Source organism: Peromyscus eremicus, chromosome 20 (genome assembly GCF_949786415.1).
Source record: "Peromyscus eremicus chromosome 20, PerEre_H2_v1, whole genome shotgun sequence".
Classification (NCBI taxonomy): Eukaryota; Metazoa; Chordata; class Mammalia; order Rodentia; family Cricetidae; genus Peromyscus; species Peromyscus eremicus.
Genome location: NC_081436.1, coordinates 46,139,699 through 46,164,444, shown reverse-complemented (window position 1 = coordinate 46,164,444; position 24,746 = coordinate 46,139,699). Strand labels below are relative to the sequence as shown.

Here is a 24,746-nt window from a genome sequence, read left to right as displayed (position 1 = left end):
CTTCTACATGAGTGTTACACTCACCCCCCCACACACACAGACTAAATAAATAAGCAAATAAACGTAAGAGTGTTTGAAAAACACAAGCTATTGACAGTCGTTATAAAAAACATTCATTCATTAAAAATAGACCCTATTGAGCTTGTGGAGTAGGAATTGCAAGTCTAGGACCTCTACCCAATGAAGGGGGCAGAAGGGGGACTGGAAGGCAGGCACATGGCTCTCAGGCAGGTCACAGGGTTGGTGGAGTTTCCAGCATGTGTTTATGGCCTCTGTCTTGAGAAGGGAAGTCTTTGATCAAAAAGATGGGTAGAGTGAGCAGTGAAAGTCTACATTCCTGCCTAAAAATGGAGGCCAATGGCATGTGGCAGGGATGAGTGTAACTGACTGTGTGAATCTGAGGTGCCTGTATGAACATGGGGACACAGATGAGGTAAGGAAGGCAGTAAGGAATATGTGGTCCTCAATAGGTAGGTCAAAGGGGTAGTTTCACATGTATAAGGTTCTTTAAAATCACATTTCAGCTGTTCTTCTTGGTATGCTATAAGCAATTTTTATACCAGAAAATATTTACAACCTTCAAGCAATACTAAACAGGAAAGATATTAAACATTTCTAGAAATCAAAATGTTGGCAACTATTAATACCACAATAAATTGTTTATCACTCATGATAAAAAAAAAATAAACAAACAGAAAAAGTAGACCCTGCTGCTTCAATTTGTTTCCAGCAGGATAAGAGAGAGGGTGGCATGAATGATTGGTATATGCACTTATACTTCTCTTTTGCAAAATGTCACTTCTGGGGCTGGAAAAATGGCTCTGTGGTTAAAAGCACGTGCAGTTCTTGAAGGGGATCCGAGGTCAATTCTTAGAACTCACGTCAGGCAGATTACAACTGCCTGTAACTCCAGCCCCAGGGGTATCTACACCTCGGGTCTCTGCAACATGTACACACGTACGCGTGCGCACATATACACACAGACACACAGACACACACACACACAGACACACACACACACACACACACACACACACACACATTTAAACGATGCCATTTCCTGTTCTTTTTCCTTCTAGTATATCCCCTATCTTAAGGATAGAGTCACGACTCCTCACTCTGTCTTCACTGGTGGCCTTGAGTGTTTACTGACAAACAATACTGGCAACAAGAAATGAGGGAAAGAAAAACAAAGTCAGTTCAAATGACCACCCAAACTGACAAGCAAAATAATGTGCAAAGACAAGTGATAAACAACATAATTACAACCGGAAGTTAGCATCTACCACACAGAAAAGATCTAGGGAGGGATTTTTTTTTTAACTAACCGATATTCCTTCTCACCTTCAAATTTGTTTTCTGCCTTCTAGGGGAATTTTCAATATTTTGAAAAGTAATTTAAATCTTAAGATTATACTCCAGCAGCTCTGCAGATCTAAAACTCATAGAGATCTTTATTGACATTTTTTTTAGAATTCACAAGTTGACCCAGCACAATGAAAGTTTACAGTGCAGCTAGTGTCAGCCCACACACCTACAGTGTGACTCTCTGAACTTCTAGTTATCTGTGGTAAGTAACAATCCAAAACATATGAATGGAAATTTCCAAAAATAAATAACTTACAAGTTTTAAATTGCCCTTCTAAATAGCACAGTGAAACTGACTGCTACCCATTCTGTTCCATTTTTCTTAAAACTAAGTCATCCTTTGTATCTACACAGTACCTAAGAGAGATCATATTCAGATAACTTTTTACAGCATACTCTCTTGATCGATGTGTTTTATCGCTAGCGATTGTTGTTAATTTCTTACTTTGTCTAATTTATAAATTAGATCTTATCATTACAAGTGTATCAGAAAAGGCAGACTTACAGGGTTAAGTGTTAACTGCAATCACAGGCATCTACTAGGAGTCATAGGACACATTCTTCTTGGATCAAGGGAGACCATTGAACTACCTTCCACAATCTAGTATATTAATATTCTCCATGAGGGAAAATAAATGATTCTAGGAAGGGCCTTAAGGGTTTAGAGCAAAGAAATGTAATCCAGAATGATCCAGATCTGGTACAATTCAAATTATCACTTTTGGAGATCCTGGATCTATCTCTTCTTTTCTTTCTAAAACTCTTTTTATTATTGTTGTGTGTATTCATGACAAGGGGTGCTACAGTGTACATATGGAAGTCAGAGGACAACTTGATGGAGTCAGTTCTCACTTTGTACCTTTCCACAGATTCCAGGGAATGAACTCAGGTCACTAGGCTCACCTGGCAAGCACCTTTATTCACTGAACCATCTCACTGGCTCTTTTTTAGTTTTTAACATCAATTAGTATGAAGAAGGAATAAAACATATTTTAACAGATCACAATCATGTTGTGTTTTGTTAAAAGTCTTTCCTTTCTTTCATTTTTTTTCCTGAGACGGGTTTCTCTGTGTAGTCTTGGCTGTCCTGGAACTCACTCTGTAGACCAGGCTGGCCTCAAACTCACAGAGATCCTCCTGCCTCTGCCTCCTGAGTGCTGGGATTAAAGGCATGTGCCACCTCCGCCCAGCATGTCTTTTCTTTTAACATTGAAGCTTTCAGGATGAAAAAGTTAAAATAATGAATAGCTATGTGTTCTAGTAAAATGTTACCCCAGAAAGGGGAGAATCTGCAATTACAAATGAATGGAAGATGGGAAGACTCTTGTTACATTTCAACAGTCACTTCTGCAGTTCCAACGCTGAGCAAATTCCCTAGGCTGCAGAAAGCATCAGGCGCATGTGCCTAGGGTTTCTCTAGACTCTCCTCCCCTTCCTTCCAGACTGATTTTCCCTGTGTGGAGTCCGTGCTTTTATTCTGCAGATGAGGGAGCTGAGATTTGCAGAGGCAGATGCCATACAGAGACATGCAGAGGCAGTGCACAAGAGTCATGGTGTAATCTGAGTGCCATACAAACTCATTCTGCCAAAGCCCAGGGCCTGCCTGAAACGGTAGGCAAGATACCTTTCAAAAGAGAGGTGCCCTGGCTTTCCAGAACCAATGGATCCATTCATTTTAGCAATCTGCACATTGAGAAAGGGTTTTACTCTGCCCATGACCTTTATGGTGCTCCGACATGTGACTCACTGGGACCATCCACTTCTTAGATATCTGCCTCTAACATGTGAGCAAATGCTCTCCACACTTCTGGGCAACTTAAATTGAATTAGAGTGTCACATGCTCCAATTTCCACCCTGTTTGCAGCTTTCCACTAAGCCAAACGAGATGAGAATGATCTTGCAGAGGGTATCATTTAATCCACTCAGGGAAGCAAGTTAGCGTCCGCAAACTCCACCCCTTGCCCAGTTCCTCAGATCTTCTAGAATGCTCTGGAAATAAAATTTCAGGGGCCAAAATATAACTAAGGAGATTCACAAACTATTATTAACAGAAACGCCAAGAAGTCAATCAATTTTGATTTGTTTGTTGTTGTTTGTTTGTTTGTTGTTTTTTTACTCTCTACTAGACGGGAATGGCCTCAAATTCCAAGGTCATTATTATAGTTCACATTTTGATAGTTTCAGAACATAGGTAGCACTCTCTAGAACCGAGTCTGCATGTCTATGAATAAACATGTTCTCTGAAAATCAAGTTGATGCTGAATATGAAGCTCCCTGCCTGCTAGCTAGATTTCAGAGTATTGGAAGGTGCTATGTAGGCTGCTGGGCTAAATATTCATCAACAGTCTTACTCAGCTGTGAACCCTGTAAACTACACTGACCAATGTGGCAAGAAGCCCCAGGGATGTAATAGTGGCAAGAATGTTAGGAAGACAATCAATCACTCTCTACTTGGATTTCAGGTCTGCTCTACAGGAGGAAGCACATGACTGGTACTGTAAACCTGGCCAAGAATATACAGCCGATGAGCTTACAAGCCCTACTTACAGGGGTAAACCTACTATTATTACTTATCTAAGAGGACATAGTACCTAGCTGCCCTCTAAACTTGTATTTCTGTATCCATAGATGAATACAGCTTTCAGATCTCACCAGGGTATTTTTGCAACAGTGAATGCAAGAAACTCACAATGTGTCAAAATGCAGAAAGTTGCTGGGTGGTGGTGGTGCATGCCTTTAATCCCAGCACTCAGGAGGCAGAGCCAAGAGGATCTCTGTGAGTTCAAGGCCAGCCTGGTCTACAGAGCAAGATCCAGGACAGGAACCAAAACTACACAGAGAAACCCTGATTCAAAAAAAAAAAAAAAAAAATGCAGAAAATCAGTGTCTGTGGAGTACTCAGCCATAAATGGAACATCTGTTATCACAAGCCTTTCCCCGAGGCTCAGCAACCATTGCAGAAGGCAGGGTGAAAAAGCACAAGAGCTAGAGATTAGAGCTAGGGCAAGAGAGGAACAGTGTCTTCTGGACATGACAGGACCACTGCCCTCATGAACTCACAGCACCTGTGGTTGCCTGGACAAGATCAAGGCGGTCAACATTCCGTGATGAGTGGAGACGGGGTCATGAGCCGCCTTTCTAACTGGAGAGCTACTGACAATTAATGAGTCCTAGGGAGGGAGAGTCAGTTTTCCTTAAGGATGTGTCCCCTGCTAAGTCTACCATGTTCCGACAGATGCCCCCACAGTCATGAATATATGGGTAGCACAAATTGCACTTAGTGGCTTATTAAAAAAAAAAAAAAAAAAAAAAAAAAAAAAAAAAAAAAAAGGACATAAGGATGGGAGGAGGTGGGGAGGTTGGGTTGGATCTGGAAGGAGTTAAGGGGAGGGCTGTGTGTGTGTGTGTAAAGAAGAGAGGGAGAGCAGGTCACTTCCTACACTACTTCTTCCTCTTTTAATGGTCTTGTCTGTTGAGGCCTTGATTTGGGCCTTAAATTTTCTCTGAGAACTCCAGGAAACCTTTTGACTTAAATGTCATATCTTTGACAAGACCCCTACATCTCTGTCTCCTTCAAACAATTACAATTACCATTTTAACCACACAGACTCTCTGGGCTCCTGTTGGAGATGAGGTTCACAGAGGCAGGAGACTGTCACATGCTATGTGGAAGTCACAGAGGAAGTCATTAATATCATGTGTCAGTTGTCTGCAACACTGTAATAGGAGACAGAGTTTTGTAGAAAGGTCTCTCCTACAAAGAACATGAGGATGCAGAAATCCCTGGATCTCTCCAACTTTTGCATCATGACCTAATTTCTTTCCCCGTTCTGAAGCAAAGAAAAAGAAGTTAAGAACAGAACTTTGGATTCTGAGAGCAGCAATTCCTTTTCTCAACACCCTAGAAACCTTCTATCACTTTTTGTTAGTTTATTTGTTTGTTTGTTAAGACAGGGTTTACTCTGTATAGGCCTGGCTGTCCTAGAATACATTCTGTAGACCAAGGTGGCCTCAAACTCACAGAGATCTGCCTGCATCTGCCTCCTTCCTGAGTGCTGGGATGAAAGGCCTGCACCACCACCACCCTGCAAAACTTCTATCTTAATAGCGAAGAAGAAAATGAAGCCTTACCATGGTCTCCAACAAAGATAACATTCACACACCGGTGCAGCTTGAGTTGCTTCAATCCGTCCATTAATTGCCCCACAGTTTTGTCAATCTCCCTCAGAGGATTTGTCATCTGCAAAAAGCAAGTTAGTCCTCACATACTTATTTACGTATTTTTACCTTTTGATTTCCATAGGTCTTCTACCCCTAGAACGTTCTGGAAAAAAAAACTTCCGGCCCAGAGGCAGAGTTTTGTCTAGGGAATATTTTCCCACCATTTTCCTTTTTTTTTTTTTTTTTTTTTTTGAGGAAATAAATAAAAAGCTCTCCTTATTCCATCCATTTTTAAATATTTTGATGTGAAATATCACAAATTGCTGAGGCAAATTCTTTTTGCGGCACAAAATGGCTTTTCTAAAATGTACACGCATTCTTTAAATCCAAGAGTTGTAAGAGTGAATAGAAAGTCAGACGGAGAGTGGAAAACCCTTGTTCTCTATATAAAATCTCCAGACTTTGAACTATGTCAAAAAAAAAAAAAAAAAAGAGAGCGGCTGAGGGAATCAAAAGCATTAGATTTAGAGGTTAAAACCATCACCTCCTCCTGGGAAATGAATTAGAACATTATTAGTAGAATAGGATTCATCACTTATTCCAAAGACCCTAACTGCCAACCTCAGAGCGCAACCAATTGCCTGCAAATAAAGCTGTCTGAAGGACAGGCTACTGCTTCTCAACTTCCTTCTCAAACAGACTGAATAAAAATCGACAAGAATCCTAACAAACAAAAATGAACCACAGAATTCGTTCTGTTTAGACTGATGAAATACAAACTCCCAATTCTACTCTGAGGACCATTTCCAAAGCCCAAGAAACTTAATCCACCATCTCTCGCTGTAGCTTCAACAGGAGTCCTGAGCGTCCACGCGCACACAGGATTACCTCCCTAGACTCATCCGACGATGCAATGGACAGACTTTTAAGAAACCTCCCATCAGACATTTCACAGTAGTTTAGATGGATTTCACAGCTTAGGTAACAAACATTCGAGATAAACAAGATGCAAACAAAAGACCTGAGCATCGCTTCCAATCAAATACATTACGGCATCTGCCATTTGAATCTACTCGGATGATTCAAGACCTTTCCTTGTATCCTTTCATTCATGAAACGAGGTGGAGGCCTTTTTTTCTTCATGACAGGCGTCAGCATTCCAAATCACAACTGAAATTTGCAGATTGAGATGTGCCCCAAAAACTTGAAGGGACTAACAGATGTGAGACTAAGTGGTATTTGTCTGAGAAACACACACTGTCCTCCAAGATCCGTGTCTAGACATAAAAACACGAAATGCATAACACATGTCTATCCTTGGCACTGAGTTATTTTCCTTTATTCAATGGGACAATTCAGGTAAAATCCAGAACCTACTTCTAAGCAATCGGGTTCATAAAGAAGAATATGCCTCAAAGGAATTTGAAAGTTTTAAGGAAGTGAATAAGCAAAGGTTCTTTTGAATGTAAATGCTAAAAGTAAATCCTGTTACTATGATTCTGAGAAAAACATGCAGCTCTATCTGCCCATCATTTTCTCTTCCTGGCTGTTTCAACTATTCCTTCGTCCACAAACACCTCTGCTGGTCTCAGAGACGACACACCTCTCATGTAAGTCAGCATTTCATTGAGCTCTAATCTATACTGTTTTAAAAGACACACCCTACTACCTTCTGAGAGTCTTGTTAAGAGGCAGCACCACAAATCATGGTGACTTTTTTTTTCCAAACAGAAACAACAGCCCTACAAACTTAAATGGCAACATCCATGTGGAGTCAGCTAACTTGAGAGAAGATAAAAGACTCCCTTTTTTCCTGTTGTAAGGAGAGTTCAAGATGTTTTCACATCACTGTTAACCCCTAAAGGACCAGATGGCCCTCGACTCAAAGCCAAAGACAATGCACTACGTTTCCTAAACCTTACCCAGACTATTTTCAAACCAAGTCACCAAAGGCAGCCTTCAAGCCAGACCTGCCCGCCACAGAGGTTTGGAACAGTGAATAAACTTACTTTGTCCTGACGAGTTTCCGCTGCATAATGATCCATCCTATGTAATTTTCTTCTTCTTTTCTTTGGAGGAGCAATTGGTCTTTCCTGTCTCCTCTTAGGGGCAACTTTCCTCTTAGGTCTTTTAGCCGGAGTAAGAGGTGAGCCATAACTACTCTCCTGTGCTGGCGGATAGAGATGTCTGTACTCAGAAGTCGTCTGTCCCTCTGGGCCAGATAGTAAAGCTCATACTCTCCCAATCTGGGGTCAGCAGAGTCTGAGTTAGAAAAACTAAGTTCTCCTTAAGGGAGAACACATTGGAATGAGGGGTGATTCAGGGCTCTCTATAGAGAGAAGCCACTGACCTGGGTCTCAATGTGGTCACAACTTCATTGCTGATAGCAGGATATGATTTCAGAGGATCTAGTCATGTGGGTGCTTTTGGCTGAGAAGCCCATGTATGGATACATTTGAAAGTGATATAAGGCAAATGCCATGATTCCTGAGCTGGGGATAGACTGTCCCTTGGTTACGGAAAGCTCTCTGTGCATGATATACTAGCGTATAGCCAAGCAAAGTCAAAGTCACTTGGTCACTTCAAGATGAGCATGAGGTTCATGTAGGTGGTTCGAATTCAGCAACTGAGGGACATCTATCTGATCACACCACTAAATACATTAGAGGGCTCTCAGCTTGCACTTGGTCAACCAAGGACAAAATAAAACAAATAATAAACAGTCCCCAGTGGTCCTGAATGAACGCATACACATCAGGACTTTCAGCCACAAAGAGGAACACAGGACTGTGTGCCTAGAAATCCTCTTTGAAAATGAGAGCTATCAAAAGTCCCTGAGATTTCTTCACCAGGGTAGAGAGATGAAGAAAGCCTCCGCTCAGACTCTTGCTATGGGAAGCCGGCTCCCTGTCTGAGGCAACAGTGGTTCTCTAAGCATTGTTTGGAATTCCAGAGAGCAGTAACATCTAAGGAAGACACCCCCCCATGCTGGAGATAACCAGCCCCTGATTTGCTGATGGTGCAAAGGTGAATTAAAGCAGCAGGTCCTGCTGTCTACCTAGCTACCTTATCTCTTGGCAGGACTGTTCCAAGAGCCATTGGGATGCAGGCAGGGGCAGGAAGAGGAACAAGGTTAGTGCCACCAAGGAGAACATCTGCCATGCGGTTGCTCTGTTCCCAAGGCAAGCGGCTGCAAGAGCACTTCTCTTTCTGTCTCATCCTCTCTCTCCGGCAGAGCAATCAAAAGTCACAGCCCCGTAGACTTTGGTTCAGTTTGCTTTGGTTTTAATGCTTCTAGTTTAGGCAAATCTCCATGAGAAGAGCAGGGAAAAGGAAGAGGGTTTTTCCATGTCATAGTCACCGAGTACATTCCGCGAGTGCTCAGATCTGCCCATCGAACTCTAGGCCATTTGCAAAGGACTCCAACATTCCAAAGATGCCCAAAGAGAACCCTTCCAATTGCAGCAGGTTAGAAGAGCAGAAGAAACGGAGTTTAAGCAAACTGAGGTTTCATCCAGGGATTACAAAGGCATGTTTCTCTTTCTTCACATGTTAGAGGTAGATGAAAGCTAAGTTTTCACTGACCAGCCATACTTCAGCCTGAATTTAGAAGTTTTAGCCTGAGGTTATTCAGAGGATGGGAGGGGGCGCAATCTTCCCTGTTTTTCAGAAGGATTCTTTACCATCTGAAGGTAGGGACCAGCCAGCCAAAGCTCTGCCTCTAGGCTCAGAAGAGCAGCCGAATAAGAGGTCACAGAGAAAGCAGAGGTCAAACAGAAAAAAAGATTGTGCCAATAATCAAAAGCAAGCATATTTTGAACATTCACCATTACACTATGAAACCAGGAGCAGTACACCATTTCTTGAAACTGTTAGCCCCGTGTTTGGCCACCTCAGTTAATAGCTTTTGAGACTCACCCTGAAAAACAAGTGTACTCAAATATTAAGCAAATAAACCACAAACTTCAATTGAATTCATCTTACTGTGCCATATAACTCTTTTGCTGTTTAGATTCATTTCAAATGCAAATTTTTTTCTTATTACTTGTAAAATAATATGCATTTTAAAAAAACCTTTCACCTAGTGTGTGTAGTGCTCTCTTGCATACTTAAGATCTACGATGACACATGGGTGTATATAAATATATTTTTATGATAAACAGGTATGTAAGCCAATCAAGTTTATGACACAAGGAAGGTTTTGCTGGCTTGCTTTGGTTCTATTTTAAAAGCACAAAACCATTTTGTTTTGATTTCAGTAGAAGTTAACTTAGAACCATAAGGAAAATAGTCGAAATCTGAAAATGTCCTTTTCTTTATGAGAAGAATGTGGTCAGGCTATCATATACTCTAAGGTATACAATTAATAATGTTTACCCAGCAGATAGGGAAGAAAACTCCAGCTACAAGCAATGTTAATACTGAAAAGAACATAATAAGAATACTTACAACTCTTAATTCAAAAATACTATGCGGGGGAAAGGCTTATATGTTTATAAGCAATTATAGACATAAAAAATCATCATTATACCAAGTTAAAGCATTCGACACTTGCTTCATTTAGTCACTGCTCAGCACTTCAAAACAACCGGGTTGTTTCTTACTCAAAATACATCTACTTTCACAAGGTAGCTATAATGAAACCACACACATCACAAACCCAGAAACGTCCCTGGAAAAGAACACTGACTGCTAAGCCGTGTGACTCAAGGTAGCAAACGTGTTATAATCGATGTGTATTGTTAAGAGCCAGCTCTTGCCACACAGATGGTCTTTCCTATCATTTGAACACGGTTATTAATAGGTGGCTTTGCTCATCCCAAGGAAGGTTGGGTGGTTCTGTGGGAAGAAGTTTCATGGTCTGTGAGTCTACCACAAATCTTCCACTTACCAAGGAACTTAAATAAGCCACAAACCTCTTTAAGTACCAGACTCAACTTTCAAAAGAATGGCCATATCAATATCAGCTCCCGTTTTCTTCTTTTAAAGGATATTACTCAGACAACGTTGGACTTTTTAATAGAGCACATGGAACTAGTTAGGTGTTTAGTGGGACGGATTTTTTTTTTTTTTTTGACATTTTAATAAAATCTAGTCCCTTTAGCTCATTTTAGATTAATATCAAGGAAAGTCTTCCCAAAGATAAAACAGCCATCCTTCCTTTTTGTGTTTCATGTATGCAGATGTTTATCTTGTTTTATCATTTGCGTGTCATGATCCTGCAATAACGCTTGAACATCAAAAGAATAAAAGAGCCCCAGATTTATATGACTTCCGTGATTCAAGACCAACTATGAATGGTTTCAGATAGCTATTAGTTTCTAGTGCTTAAAAAAATTCATCAAACACTGAATTGACGTTAAAGTATTCAGAAATCCTCACGGCTTCTTGGTATTCACTGCCTTTGTTTAGACATAGAGAAATTTGTTCAAAACTGCTTAAAATCAAGATATGTTTATCTGCACCTCTAACATATCTGTATGCTGAACACAGTGAATTTAGTTAGAGCAATCGTGCCATCACAGGCTTCCAGAGAATTGGAGACAATACCCATCAACAAACACTTTTTAAAATAATTTTCTCAGCTCAAATCAAGTTTTACATTGTTGTGGTAACCTCTGTGCCCCATGGGGGAAAAATGGAAAATATTTAAAGTGTTTTAAAATTTTGACTTGTAGACTTTATTGTACTTCAAATGCTGTATACTGAAACGTTAGAAAGCATTTCCTCTTAAATGAATAAAACACAATAATAGTCAACCATTTCCTGAACGTGAACTTATAGTGAACCATGCTTTCCAAGCAGATTGCCTCCTACTGGGATGGCTAAGTGTGACCAGGGTGTGGCCAGCTCCACTAGCCCCAGGCCTCAAGTGGAGAATCTCTCTCATTTCAGAACTCATTTTACCTTTGGGGGTACTCATGGTTTCACAGTAGGAACACCTATGTCCAAATAACCCATTAAGTGTATCTCTACTAGGCTACATGTCAAGTTAATCACACATGCTAAGGCTCCTGGGCTGGCAAAAGAACTTCCCCTCTGTGAACTGTGTAACCATTTGAAAGGTGTTAAAATTCAGTTGTGATGTCCTATATACCAGAGGTTTCATAGATTCCTTCAGTCCTAGCCCATTGCTGGCCAAACCTTCACCTTGTTCCACTAATACCTTCAAGGCTGAAAATCCCCCCCATTTTCCATAACATCGTGTTTAGGATGTTTTTATACCAAAGCAATCTCAAATGAAGTTCCTGTAAGAGAAACAAGTATATTTAAGGTTTTCTTTTTTTAAGTTTTCTGTCTTGAAATTATTTGACCTTGTATACGCCTTGTAGATTTGAAAACTCCCAGACTTTGCACAAATTCTGAAATAAAGTTTTGGACATTAGGTGTCCCAGCAACATGGGTTCTCCTCAGGCAGATGATAAATTACTAACCTCAGGGCCAAAAGGGCCATATTTGTGTCCAGAGAAATCGGGCTGCTCAGAATAGAAAGCATAAACTGAAGGCCTGTGGGAAAATTAGAACCAGAGTCAACCCCAGGCTACACAGAGAACTCCATATCACACGTTTAAAAAAACCTCCAAGGGGGTCAGGGGTACACAAGAAGGCAGTAGGAAGGAAATAAGAAGAAACAAACATTGTAACACACACACATATATATATATATATATATATATATATATATATATATATATAATATACATATATATATGCAAATACCATAAAGACACTTATTGCTTTGAATGTTAACCTAAAAAAATTAATTTACAAACAAAATCCTTCTAGCTTAGTTAGTCTCCCACCCACTATTAGTATTACCATGGAAAATTTTTAGTTTCCATGACTTCTTGACCCATCACTCTACACCTCTACACCACTCCCCAGTGTGGTAACTGCAAGTACCACTTCAAAAGACTAAACGTCACAATGAAAAAAACTGAACATCACCGGAGATTCTGATCCTTCAGTAGCAGAATCCAGTAATCATCGCCACAGGCCATGTAATCTGTGGGACTGAAAAAACTGACTATATTCAGGGGAACACTCAGCCTTAATGCCTTCCAATCCTTGAGTTACTGCTGATCAATTCTGTTATCAAAGCCAAAAACTCAATTCAGGTCTACTGAAGTCACCAAGATTAACAGCTGGAGTAATCCACGTAATTAAATGGTCCCCAGTAACTCCAAACTTCTAAAGGAAATAATGCTTAATAACCACAAAACTTTTAATAACATCAATCCTTGGCTGTGCTTCTATGTCACAGTCCATCCAGTGTTTTGTCCAGCACTAACCCAGAATGAAAAATACTGAAGAAAGAAAAGGACAGATGGGAACAGATACCTCTCGTTGTCTGGTAGTGAAAGCCACTGGAGGATGGTTAGGATTCTCCGCTCATGAGGGATGGTCCTGTAAGGGTGTAAAAACAAAGCAAATCCTTAGGTTGCATTTTCACAAACCCACACCCCAAGCTCTTAACACTCAGGCCAACGCTCTCTCCCGTCCCCACCATCTGTTTCCACTTCAATGCGATGAAGGGCCCCCTTTGGGATAAGTGTTTAAATTTTCATTTCCACCCCCCCAACCTATTTTATTGCTCAACCCCTTCTATGAATGACTGGACTGGAAACTCTGATTCATGACCAAAGTGAAGAACCTAGCTTGCTGATCAGAAACTGTGCTGCAGGCGGGAAGGACCCTGGCTTTAAAACCAGTGTTGTTAAATGGGTCAGGCCCTTTGCTGTGGCAGATGGCTTCCGGCATCCATCTCTGGCTGGCAATGTGACTTCTGTGGACCTCAAAGCCTCCAAACCTCTCTGAGCCTCAGTTTGTCCATCAGAATGATAATGATAACAACGAAGAACGTCGCACACCGAGTTGCAGGGTGAAGTGAAATAAAGTAAGGGAAGGGCCCACCCAGTGTGCCTAACGTATATATAGCAGGTATTAAAAAAAATTATCAAAACTAAAAATAAGTCATATTTTATCAATGATCCCAGTTAGATAACCATCTGCCTCCAAATAGCTATGACTTTGAAAACATTATTTAGCCTCAAACTTCAAGTTCCTTCTCTATAAAATAATGGGTTAGTGGAGGTGCTCTTGACATTTTCTTCTAGCTTTATAAAAATCTATCAAGAGCAGGCACATATAATTATGAGACTCACAAAAGGGTTATAATCTTCATCCACAAAGGCTTTTGTGTTTAAGTTACCATTCCTCTGTTGAACATAATTACCCTAGGCCTGGCAGTAGCATTAGAAGCTCTTGGCTAACACAGGATGGCATCCTGGGCTGAATGCTGTTAGGATGCTCGCAAGCTAAGCAATATTTTGACTTGAGAAAGAGTCATTTATTTTGTCCCAACAAGAAACACAAAATGTTCTTCTGCTCTAAGATCAGGCCAGAGAGGCAAATTCATGATGAATCCAAAGTAACACTAGTTTCATCGTGGTAAGGAAAATTATTGGGTGGGCCATTTGAACCTTTACTCTTCGGGAGAACATCAGCAAGAGGGCTGGGAGAAAGATAAATCCTCAGAAACAGGGTCAATCACTAGGGCTACAAGGCCTCTTTCTGTGTCTGTCATCGCCACCCACCCCACTAGCTCAACGTGGCTGTCCTCTCGGGATTTGACACCACTCTAGAAATCTCTCTGTCTACAGATGTCCTCCAAGACTAGAAAACCATGCTTACTGTAAAATAAGTCCTGCTGTTAACATATTCCAATGGCACTGAATAAATGTGGCCATGCTTATTATATCCTATAAATGAAATAGAAATAGACTGAGCAAAGCCAGGCTAATCACTTAAGGAATTTAATCCTTTAGCCTTAGAAATCTGTTGTATCTGAACAAAATAATGTTAACTGCATGTTTTGAATTCTTTCCTAACTTATATATAAAAAGAAGCCAATGCCTCAGCCCATTCATGTTACCTTATTCCTCACCTACCTGAAAGCTGTTTTATTTTGTGTGTGCGGTATCACCCCACAAATTTGGATTCTGACAAGCCCACTCCTGACGTCAGTGAAGAAATACAAGGTAACAGAACACATGTCAAGCTAAGATTGCTCACCTTTTAACCCCCTTGCTGCATAGGGTACTTGAATAACTCTAGAGAATCAAAGACACCAGCCTGGAGGGCAGAATGCCTGGGTTTGAATCCTAATTCCTATAAGCACTGATGATAAGATTTTGGCAAGGTACCTATCTTCCAATGCCTCTGCAAAACGCTGCTAGCGGTATCTATTCATAAGGTTATTGGAAGGTTTCAAAGAGGTAATGTTTGGAAAGTGCTTTAAAACAGTTTCTGGCTCATAGAATGAGTGTAGGACAATGTTAGTTTTACAAGATCAAGCCAATCAATAGTCTAGCATGGGCTGGGGGTGGCGCTGGCCAGTCTCCACTCCTAACTGAGGAGCTACTGACAGCTGATGGCTTCTAAGGGAGAGAGTGAGTTCTCTCTGAGGTTGTGAGCTCTGGTCAGTCAACCATGCTGGATGGCCCCACATCCATGAGTACATGGGCAGCATCAAGAGCGTCAAGTGGACTTGGTAGGTAGGTTAAAAAAATAAAAAGACATGAAGTTGGACAGGTGGGGAAGGAGGGGTGGATCTGGGAGAAGTTGGGGAGAGGGTGGGGAGTTAATACCATCAAAATATAAGAAATTATCCAAGAGTTAAGAGTTAATAAAATGTTATATTAAAAAAGAAAAATTCTAGTTTATATAATCATGTACCAGATTTTGAGGTCTATAGAGAGGATACATTCATTCATGAAATAAATATTAAAGGTACATTGTGATTTAGACCTGTATATAAACACAAAGATGCAAGATTTTCCCACCAAAATGACTGTAGTAGAAAAGTCATCCTCCTCTACTCGGGATGGAAAAGCAGAGGATTATTGTATCACTTCTTGAGTAAAAGCCACCCCCCCCCCAGTGTTGTGTGTGCTACAATGAAGACTCTGGAGGTCTGTGTCCATCCTTAGTGTGTCCTTGAACACAGCATTTAACAATTCCAAATCTTAATGTTGTCATCTTGTAAATAAGGAGTTGGGCAAGGTGGTCTCTAAAGTTTTCTATGTGTCTGGAAATAACCTCACAGATTAAAAAAAAAAAAAAGATATGGTCAGTTAGGTAGTGGTGGCACATGCCTTTAATCCCAACACTTGGGAAGCAGAGGCAGGTGGACCTCTGTGAGTTCGAGGTCAACCTGATCTATAGAGCAAGATCCAGGACAGCCAAGGCTACACACAGAGAAACGCTGTCTCGAAAAACAAACAAAAAGACACGATCCTGTGGTCCTTAACCATTAGTGTCTCAAATACAGGGCAGAGAATTGCAATAACCTGATCAAGGACACCAAGTATCTAAGCAGCAAGGAAAACAAGACACGTGTCATTGTCTTCAGCACCCTAACTGAAAAAGAATTAATCTTGAGACCAAGTACAATATTATGACACAGTCGCAAAAAGGAAAACTGAAAACGAGAAAATAAAGAGCCAAATGAAGTACTTACTGGTGATGGGCTACATTGTCTAGTCAGTATTTAAAGAGATAATGAGAACAAAAGACAAACAAATGTCGGCTGTTGACTGTTCTATCTGTACCAAGGAACCTAATAAAGCTCTCTAAGAAAGGTAACTCAGTCTGTCTCCACAGTACCCTTATTATAATCCCTATTTAAAGATAAGAACACTGATTTGTTGAGGTATTCAGTCCTAAGCCCAAGACCAGGAGCCTCATAAGTAGCAGACCTGGGATTGCACTCAATCTGAACACAAATACATAATGGGAATTACTGCCTCTGAGAATGAATTGAAACAAAAGAGTGAAGTGCAGTATCAGCTGGGGATGATTTTGAAATGAAATACTGTCATTTAAGAAGCAAGAATGAAATTCCAGACTGCAATACAGAACCATATTAAAAGGATAGGCCTTTAAAGTCTAAACCTATGGTTTGAATCTGGTTTTATTTAAATTTAAAAATTTTTAGAATGGACTATATGTAGATTCCCTTGACATCTATTCCCTGGGAAAAAAAGGAGATGCCTGATCATATTTTATAAAGTTATAAAAAGCTTCAAAGCGGTGAGGGTTGGGAGTAAATGAGCCCACTCACTTCCAGGACGTAGAGATAAAAGAATAGCTAGGGAAAGCAAAGACATCTTGGGAGCACACAAAAGCCACCTCCTTATAAATGGTTTCAAATGGGTAGAGAAAACTGTCATTCAAAGCCAGAACACTGGGCCTTTTCAGGGAAGCTCGGCAGCACTTCCGGGGGGGTAAGGGAGCCGACTAAGTATTAATTATGGTGTTGGCCCCACTCCATTCTGCTGGGGGAATGAGTTGCCCAGCAGAATTGCCACATACATCTGTGAGAGCCAAGGGTTAAACCCTGAGCTGTGGAAGGTTAACTTGGTAAATAACAGGCCACTTGACATTAAACAGCATCCATTCGAACATAGCCATACTCGCCCCTCAACTCAGAGAGCTCTTTAAAAGAGGAAAGAAAAAATATCTCTAAATCGGTACTGTCTTAGCTTCAGGTCACCCAAAACAATCAATGGAACCCTTCTAATCTAAAGAGGCTGCCTCTATTCCTGAATTTGGAGTCTGCAGAAAGCATCATTTTGGATCAATCTTAACCCATGATTGGTCTCACTCAGCACATTGCTGTTAAGAGAACAGTCTAGATTTTTTGTTAAAGCATTAAAAAAAAAAGCAGTCATGGAAACAGCTTTAGGGGGTTAGGGAAAAAAATGGAAAGACCATCACACTGGGAATACAATCCCCATGAAAGTCGAACCGGGCCCCTTTTCTTATTTAAGAAGCCTTAAAAAGAATCAACGTTTTTGAGAATTTTATCAGGTAAATTTCATCTGAAAGCCTGAAAACGTCTATTATTAATCTCCAGTTACTTCTGTAGGGATAAGCAGTCCCGTTTTCTTACTGGGGAAATTCGAAAAGTTTGGTAGGAAATGAAATAAAAAACGGAGGCTTCCCCTACCCAGGTCTACTGTGGAGAACTTCCAACTCTAGACCATTCCATCAGCTTCCCCACTGCCTGAGGCTACATAATACGTTCAAAGTTGAGAATCAAAATAAATAAATACAATCAAAATGAACACAATAGTTTGTAATATATTTATAAAGAATGGTAACAGAAACTACAGTGATAGTCTAAGAGGAATACACATTCCTGGGCAAAAAGTTACCAGAATAAAGGTTAGCATGATAAAAGATCTAGCAGGTAGGTCAAAGAGAAAATTGTCCTTAACTGAGGGATGGGATAAGAGAGAAGAGAGAGAGAGGACGAAGAGAGACTGAGAAAGGGGAGCAAAAAGAGAGAGAAAGAACCTTTGAGGAAAAAATACCTGAAAAGTTATTTCTGAATTGATAAATTCTCATCAATTTGACATGCTTACATTTAGCCAAAATGAAATTGACCAAAATCATGTTTCATAGACTGAACCATAACTGTAATTTTACAAACAATGACAAAATAAAGGTAACTTACACAGACCAGAAGAATGTTCCAGCTCTCACCCCTTGCTTGGTGGCTGTAATCCATAGCTAATGAGGAAAATATAAGAGGCTTATAATACATTCTGAGCTCTGGTTAAAGAAGAAAAACACTAAAATACATTAAGTCTGATACGCAGTACTCTATTCGTGTGCACCATAAATTTCACAAGATTTCCAACCATTTTTTTTTCACATCTGGAAGTCAGACTCATTATATCCATAAACGTTATTCAGTACATATTCTGCAAAAAGCCTCAAAAGCCTTGCTGTGATGCTACTGACTTTTCAAAATTTTATTTCATCCCCAAAGTCTGTCTTTCCTATACCTGTCTTTCCTGATAACTGTTTTAAGCATTACTTATGTGGTGGAATTCTGCTCATCAAAGGATGTAGGGATTGACCACATGTGTCTTTTACTACTGATGGCTTTACAGAGTGGAGTCTCAATTTGGTACCCAGATGTCAAAAATCTTTAAATCTAGCTTGTCATGTTTGACTTTAAACTAGATGAATGGGGGGGGGGGGAAGAACTAAAAAGGCTACTTTTTAATCTATAGTTTTATATTGTTCATCTAGCTTTTTTTCTTCTTTTTAGTAAATGGGGTTCTAGAAGAAAGTATGTAGGATAAGTTGGGTGAATGAAGAATGTTTGTAAATATTCCCTGTAAACCAGCCATTGATGCACGTCTGCAATCGTAATCCTAGGAAGTCTGAGGCAAGACAACAAACCTAGGCTACACGATGAGTTTTTTTGTTTTTTGTTTTTTTTTTTTTTTTAATTCTAGCTCATGCTGATAAGTGAAAGACGAAGGAGTTCAGAACCCAGGCTTTGCACCTTTGCAGCCTGGACCTTGACCCCTGTTTCTGTCACTTAACAACGGCATGGTCCTCCAGAAAGTTACTTCATCTTTTTGGGCTTTGGTTTCCTTCACAATGCAGATGGACTTTTCCAGCACATGGGATGATGCTACATTTGAATGAGTTAATTCACTGAAAATCCTTAAACCAGTGTTTTAGCATTGGATAAACAGTCTGTTTCAGTCTTTTATTATTGCACAATAGTGAAAAAAATCAATGGAATCCATTGACCCCAGGAGTATTAAAAGCAGCTTACAGTGGCAAGTGTCCCACGAGAAGCCTGTGGGAAGAAATCCTCACACAGGAAGACAAGGGCAATTTGTGACAGGGACTGTAGGCCAAGACCAAAGCAAATGGAATCCTTTTCCCATTTCATTGCATCCAGACTTTGGGAGTATTTTATGGTATTTCTGATAGAAGTTTCTATTTTATTTACTTATTTGTTTATTGTAGAAATATGTACTTGGAAAGCATAGGGGATCTAGGAGCTTTGGTTGACCATGCCAAAACAGCATGAGATGCCCAGCTTGAAAACTTCTGAAAGGATCTCAGAGCCCCTTGGAGCATCTAGAAATCTACACCCTAAGATTCACAGCTATTGCTGCTGACCAGTGAGTCATGAAGTAGGAGAGCATCAAGCACCTGCAGATCTGAGGGCTTCTGGGGTGCTAGTGAGCTCGAGGGAGGAGGACCTCGCCTCATTCTCATGGCTCCTTCTGGTCCAGGACATCTGGTTCTCTGGCAAGGCTCAAAGATTTAAGGGTCTCAGATTGCTCTATCTCCCCTTTGTCTGGTTCAGCACCGAGAAACAGCCTTCCACCTTATAGGTAGCCTCTGGCATGCTCCAACCAGGTTTTATAATGCATCCTGGACTTTAAATTAGCCTGGCCTCAGCACTCCTACCAACAAGAGATGAACTCAAACTAAGAGCCACCTTGTGCCAGCCTCAAAACTATGCCAGATCCTAAAGAGGCCTGTTTCTCATGAGACCAATGTTTATACTTACTTTATTTCCAAGGATACAGGCTCACTGCTCTCATATCCAAACAACTTCCTGGAAAAGCTACTGCCTTGCTGTTTCCAAGGAAACTGTACCAGGCAGTATTTGATATGTAAGAAATATAAAGTCAACCTGGGCTTGCTAAAGGAAAAAAAGTCATAACATGAACTTCTCAAACGATGACCTACATTTCCCAAAACTATAGCATAGAACCCATGCTGATGTCGGTTTATCTGGACAATGGGAAGTCTTAGGGATAGCGTTTAGCTCATGTACAAGATCACCAGCAGAAGGATTCACAGTGATAGAAGGATACAATCATGGTATGAAGATGACAAGTAGCCATGGTAACAGCTCTGACAGCCCACATGAAGATGAAGAATGAGGATGCAGGAGGGGTGACAGGACTACTCAAAGGAGCTACTCAGGTACCTGGCCTGGCCCAGCTCCATCCTGCTAAGGATGACCAAGATAGGTCACCAGAGGGCTGTCCTCATATGCTATACTCTCAGGAAGCTCCAAGCCCCTCCCCCAACCCATGGCCCTCCTGAGTGAACTGGCAAGCCCACTAATGTATGATATTAAAGAGGTGGCAGTAAGTCACTTATGCTGGTGACAAAAATCAGAATCTAATTTTTTAGACAGGATCGTTTATAGACTAGGCTGGTCTCAATGTCATTACATAACTGAAGATGTTGATCTCTCCAGCACAGAGATTACAGGTGCATGCCATTAGAATCAGTTTTCTGTGTATTTTCTGTATTTTCCATAAATTTTCTGTTGAAGTCATATGTGTACTTTTAAAATCACAAAATATAAACTACTGAGACAATTTGAAGATCAAGAAGTGTGTTTCTAGCCCAGCATGGTCTTGTCCATCTGTAATCCCAGCAGTAAGGAGACTGAGAGTGGAGGATTAAAAATTCGAGGACAAATATATATATATAAAAAAAGTGCCTTTCTTTTGAAAAAAGAAACAAGAAAATTATCTCTCCTTCTTAGTAACTATCACACTGACTATATTTCTAAAAGAAAATGAGGGGCCTCATCAGAAGAAAACAAAAAGTGAATAACAGAGAATATATGAAATTAAATGTATATTTACTTATCACATAATACTAATCAAATACAGTGGAGTAAACAAACAAAAGACATAAAAAGAGGGGGAGACTAGTTGTAAAGTAGAAAAATTAAATGAGTAATGGAGGACAAGAGAGCAATGGGAGAGAATCTGACCAAAATACCTTGGATATATGTGTGAAATTGTCAACAAAAATCTACAATATATTTGTGCATGGAATTGTACAAAAAAAATACACAGGCTAAAATACTCTATCAAAGATGATATATAAAACTGTTCATACCAACATAACTTTTCTTTTATTGTTTATAGTGTATATGCCAACATTTCATTGAGAAAGTATTTCATATTTGAACAAGCTTTTTTGAACACTGTTGTGGAATAATCTTTTTGTACACTGTGAAGATGTGTCACTCCGATTGGTTTAATAAAAAGCTCAATGACCAATAGCTAGACAGGATTTCTGGGCAGAGAGGACACTGGGAAGAAGAAGGGGAGACACCAGGAGCCACTGAGCAAGCAGGATGAGGTAATAAAGCCATAAAGGCAGAAAGTAAATTAGTAGAAATAGTTAATTTAAGTTATAAGAGCTAGTTAGAAACAAGCCTAAGCTATTAGTTGATCTTCCATAATTAATAATAAGACTCCACACATTTTCACATGATAACACATTCCAAAATAATTTTAGGTATTATAAATTAAATGGTTAAAAAACATTTAATAATCTCATAGCATGGTCAAAGTTTAGCAAATTCTGGGAGACTGAAGCCTAAAGGGATTTCTTCAGTTGAATCCTGAGCTGCCAGAACAGCTTCTGTAGAGGCCATATGTATATCTTATATTTCAGGGGTCAGAAGTATGGGGATTATCAAAACCAAAGGTACTAAAATGCTGACTCAAAGAAGAAAATCAAACATGCCCCCTTTAGTGCTATTTTCTTTAAGTAGAGGAGAAAGAAAAGCTCCCAGATCCTTGTTAATTCAGAGATGGATGTCATGATTTTTTTTTTTCTGAACTTGGAGGCAAACATACATTTCCTTAAATGTTAACATTTTTAAACAAATAAAGTAAGAAGCTATTGACTGAGTGTGGACCTCCTTTCCTTAAATACTCATAACTTTCTGTTGCAAAAGCCAAACTCTCGTCATTGGTATGAGAGCCCTCAACACTGTATTTTGAAAACTAAGCAAATGGAAACATGACTGTATCTTTTTGCTGTGTTTCCAGGAACACAAAGAATCAATAAAGCTTCCCCACTGGACCCAGGTTGTTCAATGTGAAATTCAACACTTTATGTAATTATGAAAGTATATAGGTATGGGAGCAGGAAAGTTTTTAAAAAGGAAATAAGCTAGAAATATTTTTCAAAAACTTAAGCATAGAACTGTAATCCTTTCAGCATTTCTTCGCAAGGAAATTGTCCTTGGCAGTCAAAGTTGTAGAACTAAGTAGATAAGAATTTTGACAGACCAGAAGAACAGACAGAACTACCAATTCCACTTATATGGTAGTTTTCGTTGACAATTTCACACACATATCCAATGTATCTTGATCAGAGCCCCACCCCCACCTCACACGCCCATTACTCTCTTGTCCTCTACCCCTACTTCAGCAATAGATCAAGAAATAGTGAGAATGTGAGGTAGGGGGCAGGACACGGACACTCCACTGCTCTCCAGGTAATTACGGCCAGTAGCAGGTGAGCAATAGAGCTGGGGACATGCCGGCCTGGAGCTGCCAACTCTACGATGGAGCCCTACTTGCTCGTTTGTTTATTGTTATTTTTATTTTGTTTTTGTTTTTTCTTGTTTTCTTTTCTTTTTATTTTCCATACAAGAGATATAAGCCAGGGCCACATGAACATAAGGAAAGTGTCTCTGCCACAGAGCTACATCCCCAACCCTCTTTTTACTGTTTTATGTTGTTGAGACTGGGTCTCACTAAATTGCCCAGGCTAACCTTGAACTGGTGATCATTATAACCTCAGCCTCCCAAGTAGCTAGAATTACAGGTCCATATTAAGAGTCCCACCCTCCCACCCAACCCCTAGGAGCTGAGGGCTAAGCCCAGGACCTTGTGCTTCCTAAGCAAGTACTCTACCATTGAGCTAAATCCCCAGCCCTTGGAGTCCTGTCTTAAGGACAAATTCCCTAGAACCACAGGTAAAAACCTGTCACAAATGAGGTGCAGAGCAGGTCAACCCCGAGTTCAGTCTGTGAGGCACCCGATGAACCAGGCTTTTGAGTCACTCTTTAGACTAGAAATGAGTAAGGCAGTCTCTATCCCTATGCAACCCACAGACCAAAGCAGATAAGTAAATGACAATTTCAAAAGGAGTTGGTCTAACATATGATGAGAAAGAAAGCTAAAGTACAGTCACTTAGCTTTGCCAAAACGGGCCTCCTAGGTACAGATACTATCCTGGCTGGTTTTATGTCAGCTTGACACATCAGAGCGCAGGAAGTCTCAATTGAGAAAATGCCTCCATAAGATTAGGATACAGACAAGCCTGTGGGATATTTTCTTAACTAGTGATTGATGTAGCTACATTCAGCCCATTGTGGGTGGAGTCACCCTGGGCAGATGGCCTGGGGTTCTATAAAAAAGCAGGCTGAGCAAGCCATGGGGAGCAAGTCAGTAAGCAGCATCCCTCCATGGCTTGTGCATCAGCTCATGCCTCCAGGTTCCTGCCCTGTTTGAGTTCTTGTCCTAACTTTCGTCAGTGATGAACAACGATATGGAAGTGTAAACCAAATACATCCTTTCCTCCCCAACTTGCCTTTTGGTCATGGTGTTTCATCCTAGCAATAAAAACCCAAAGACAGAGTTCAACTAAAATTTGGAATGAATTAAGAGGCCAGTGCCTGGTAACGCAAAGGAAAACTTCCTGGCTAAGTACCTCAAGGTGAGCAGGGGAGCAGAGTTCATCCTAAGTACCTTAAGGCAGTGGTTCTCAAACTTCCTAATGCTGACACTTTAATATAGTTCCCCATGTGGTGACCCCCAACCATGAAATCATTTCATTACTACTTTATAACTGTAATTTTGTTACTATTATAAATCATAATGTAAATATCTGATATGCAGGACATATGATAGGCATTCCCCCAAAGGGGTCACAACCCACAGGTTGGGAAACTTCCTTAAGAGCTAGGACAAGGAGCATTTGGGGGTGTGCTTAGCAGGAGGTCACACACAAGGCCCGTGGTTCAATACTCAGCAACAAGAACAAAATTGAACACAAACTGGGGGGCAGGGGAGCCTACAGGAACATACTAGCATATGGGGAAAAGGCAGAGGAAAGGACATAAGAAAAGCAGACAATGACTTGGACTTCCCATCAGGCCTATCCCTCTGACCTGGAAATTTATTCCAGTGCTGTTGTACAACCTTGTTGCCATCTCTTTTTGGAACATGCCAGCGTCCCTCATTTTAGACTGAAATTCATTCATAAGGATGGGCCCTACCCGACCAATAGGGGTGGGAAGCAATTCAAGGCCAGGGAGCTTGAGAACAGCAGGAACACATCTGCTCCCTTAAAAACACCCAGGAACTTTGACTTCAGGGGATTTGAAGCAGGAAGCAGGCTTGACTTGCTTCTCCAATCTGTAGCTTGAGTTAGTGCCCCGAGTCCCATACACACATGTCTAAGAGTCCAGATCTAAACTGAACACAGAAGTATTCACTGACCTCTTCATCAGATGTTACAGGACTGTATCAAAACATTTTCAAAGAAGCAAACACCC

General features: G+C 40.4%; 1 protein-coding gene across 6 annotated transcripts in view; it reads right to left on the bottom strand.

The window, feature by feature from the left end:
- Enpp2 (ectonucleotide pyrophosphatase/phosphodiesterase 2) overlaps window positions 1-24,746 on the bottom strand; it is an 84,694-nt gene that overhangs the window by 34,081 nt on the left and 25,867 nt on the right. For 4 of the 6 annotated variants that reach the window (XM_059248139.1, XM_059248140.1, XM_059248134.1 and 1 more), the window contains exons 9-12: window positions 18,054-18,109; window positions 12,872-12,937; window positions 11,965-12,037; window positions 5,501-5,609 (exon numbers count right to left, since the gene is read on the bottom strand). In XM_059248139.1, the coding sequence (XP_059104122.1) occupies window positions 5,501-5,609; window positions 11,965-12,037; window positions 12,872-12,937; window positions 18,054-18,109 (304 nt within the window). Of the gene's footprint in view, window positions 1-5,500; window positions 5,610-7,539; window positions 7,696-11,964; window positions 12,038-12,871; window positions 12,938-18,053; window positions 18,110-24,746 lie in introns of all 6 variants that reach the window. The other 2 variants (XM_059248136.1, XM_059248138.1) reach the window with 1 other exon arrangement.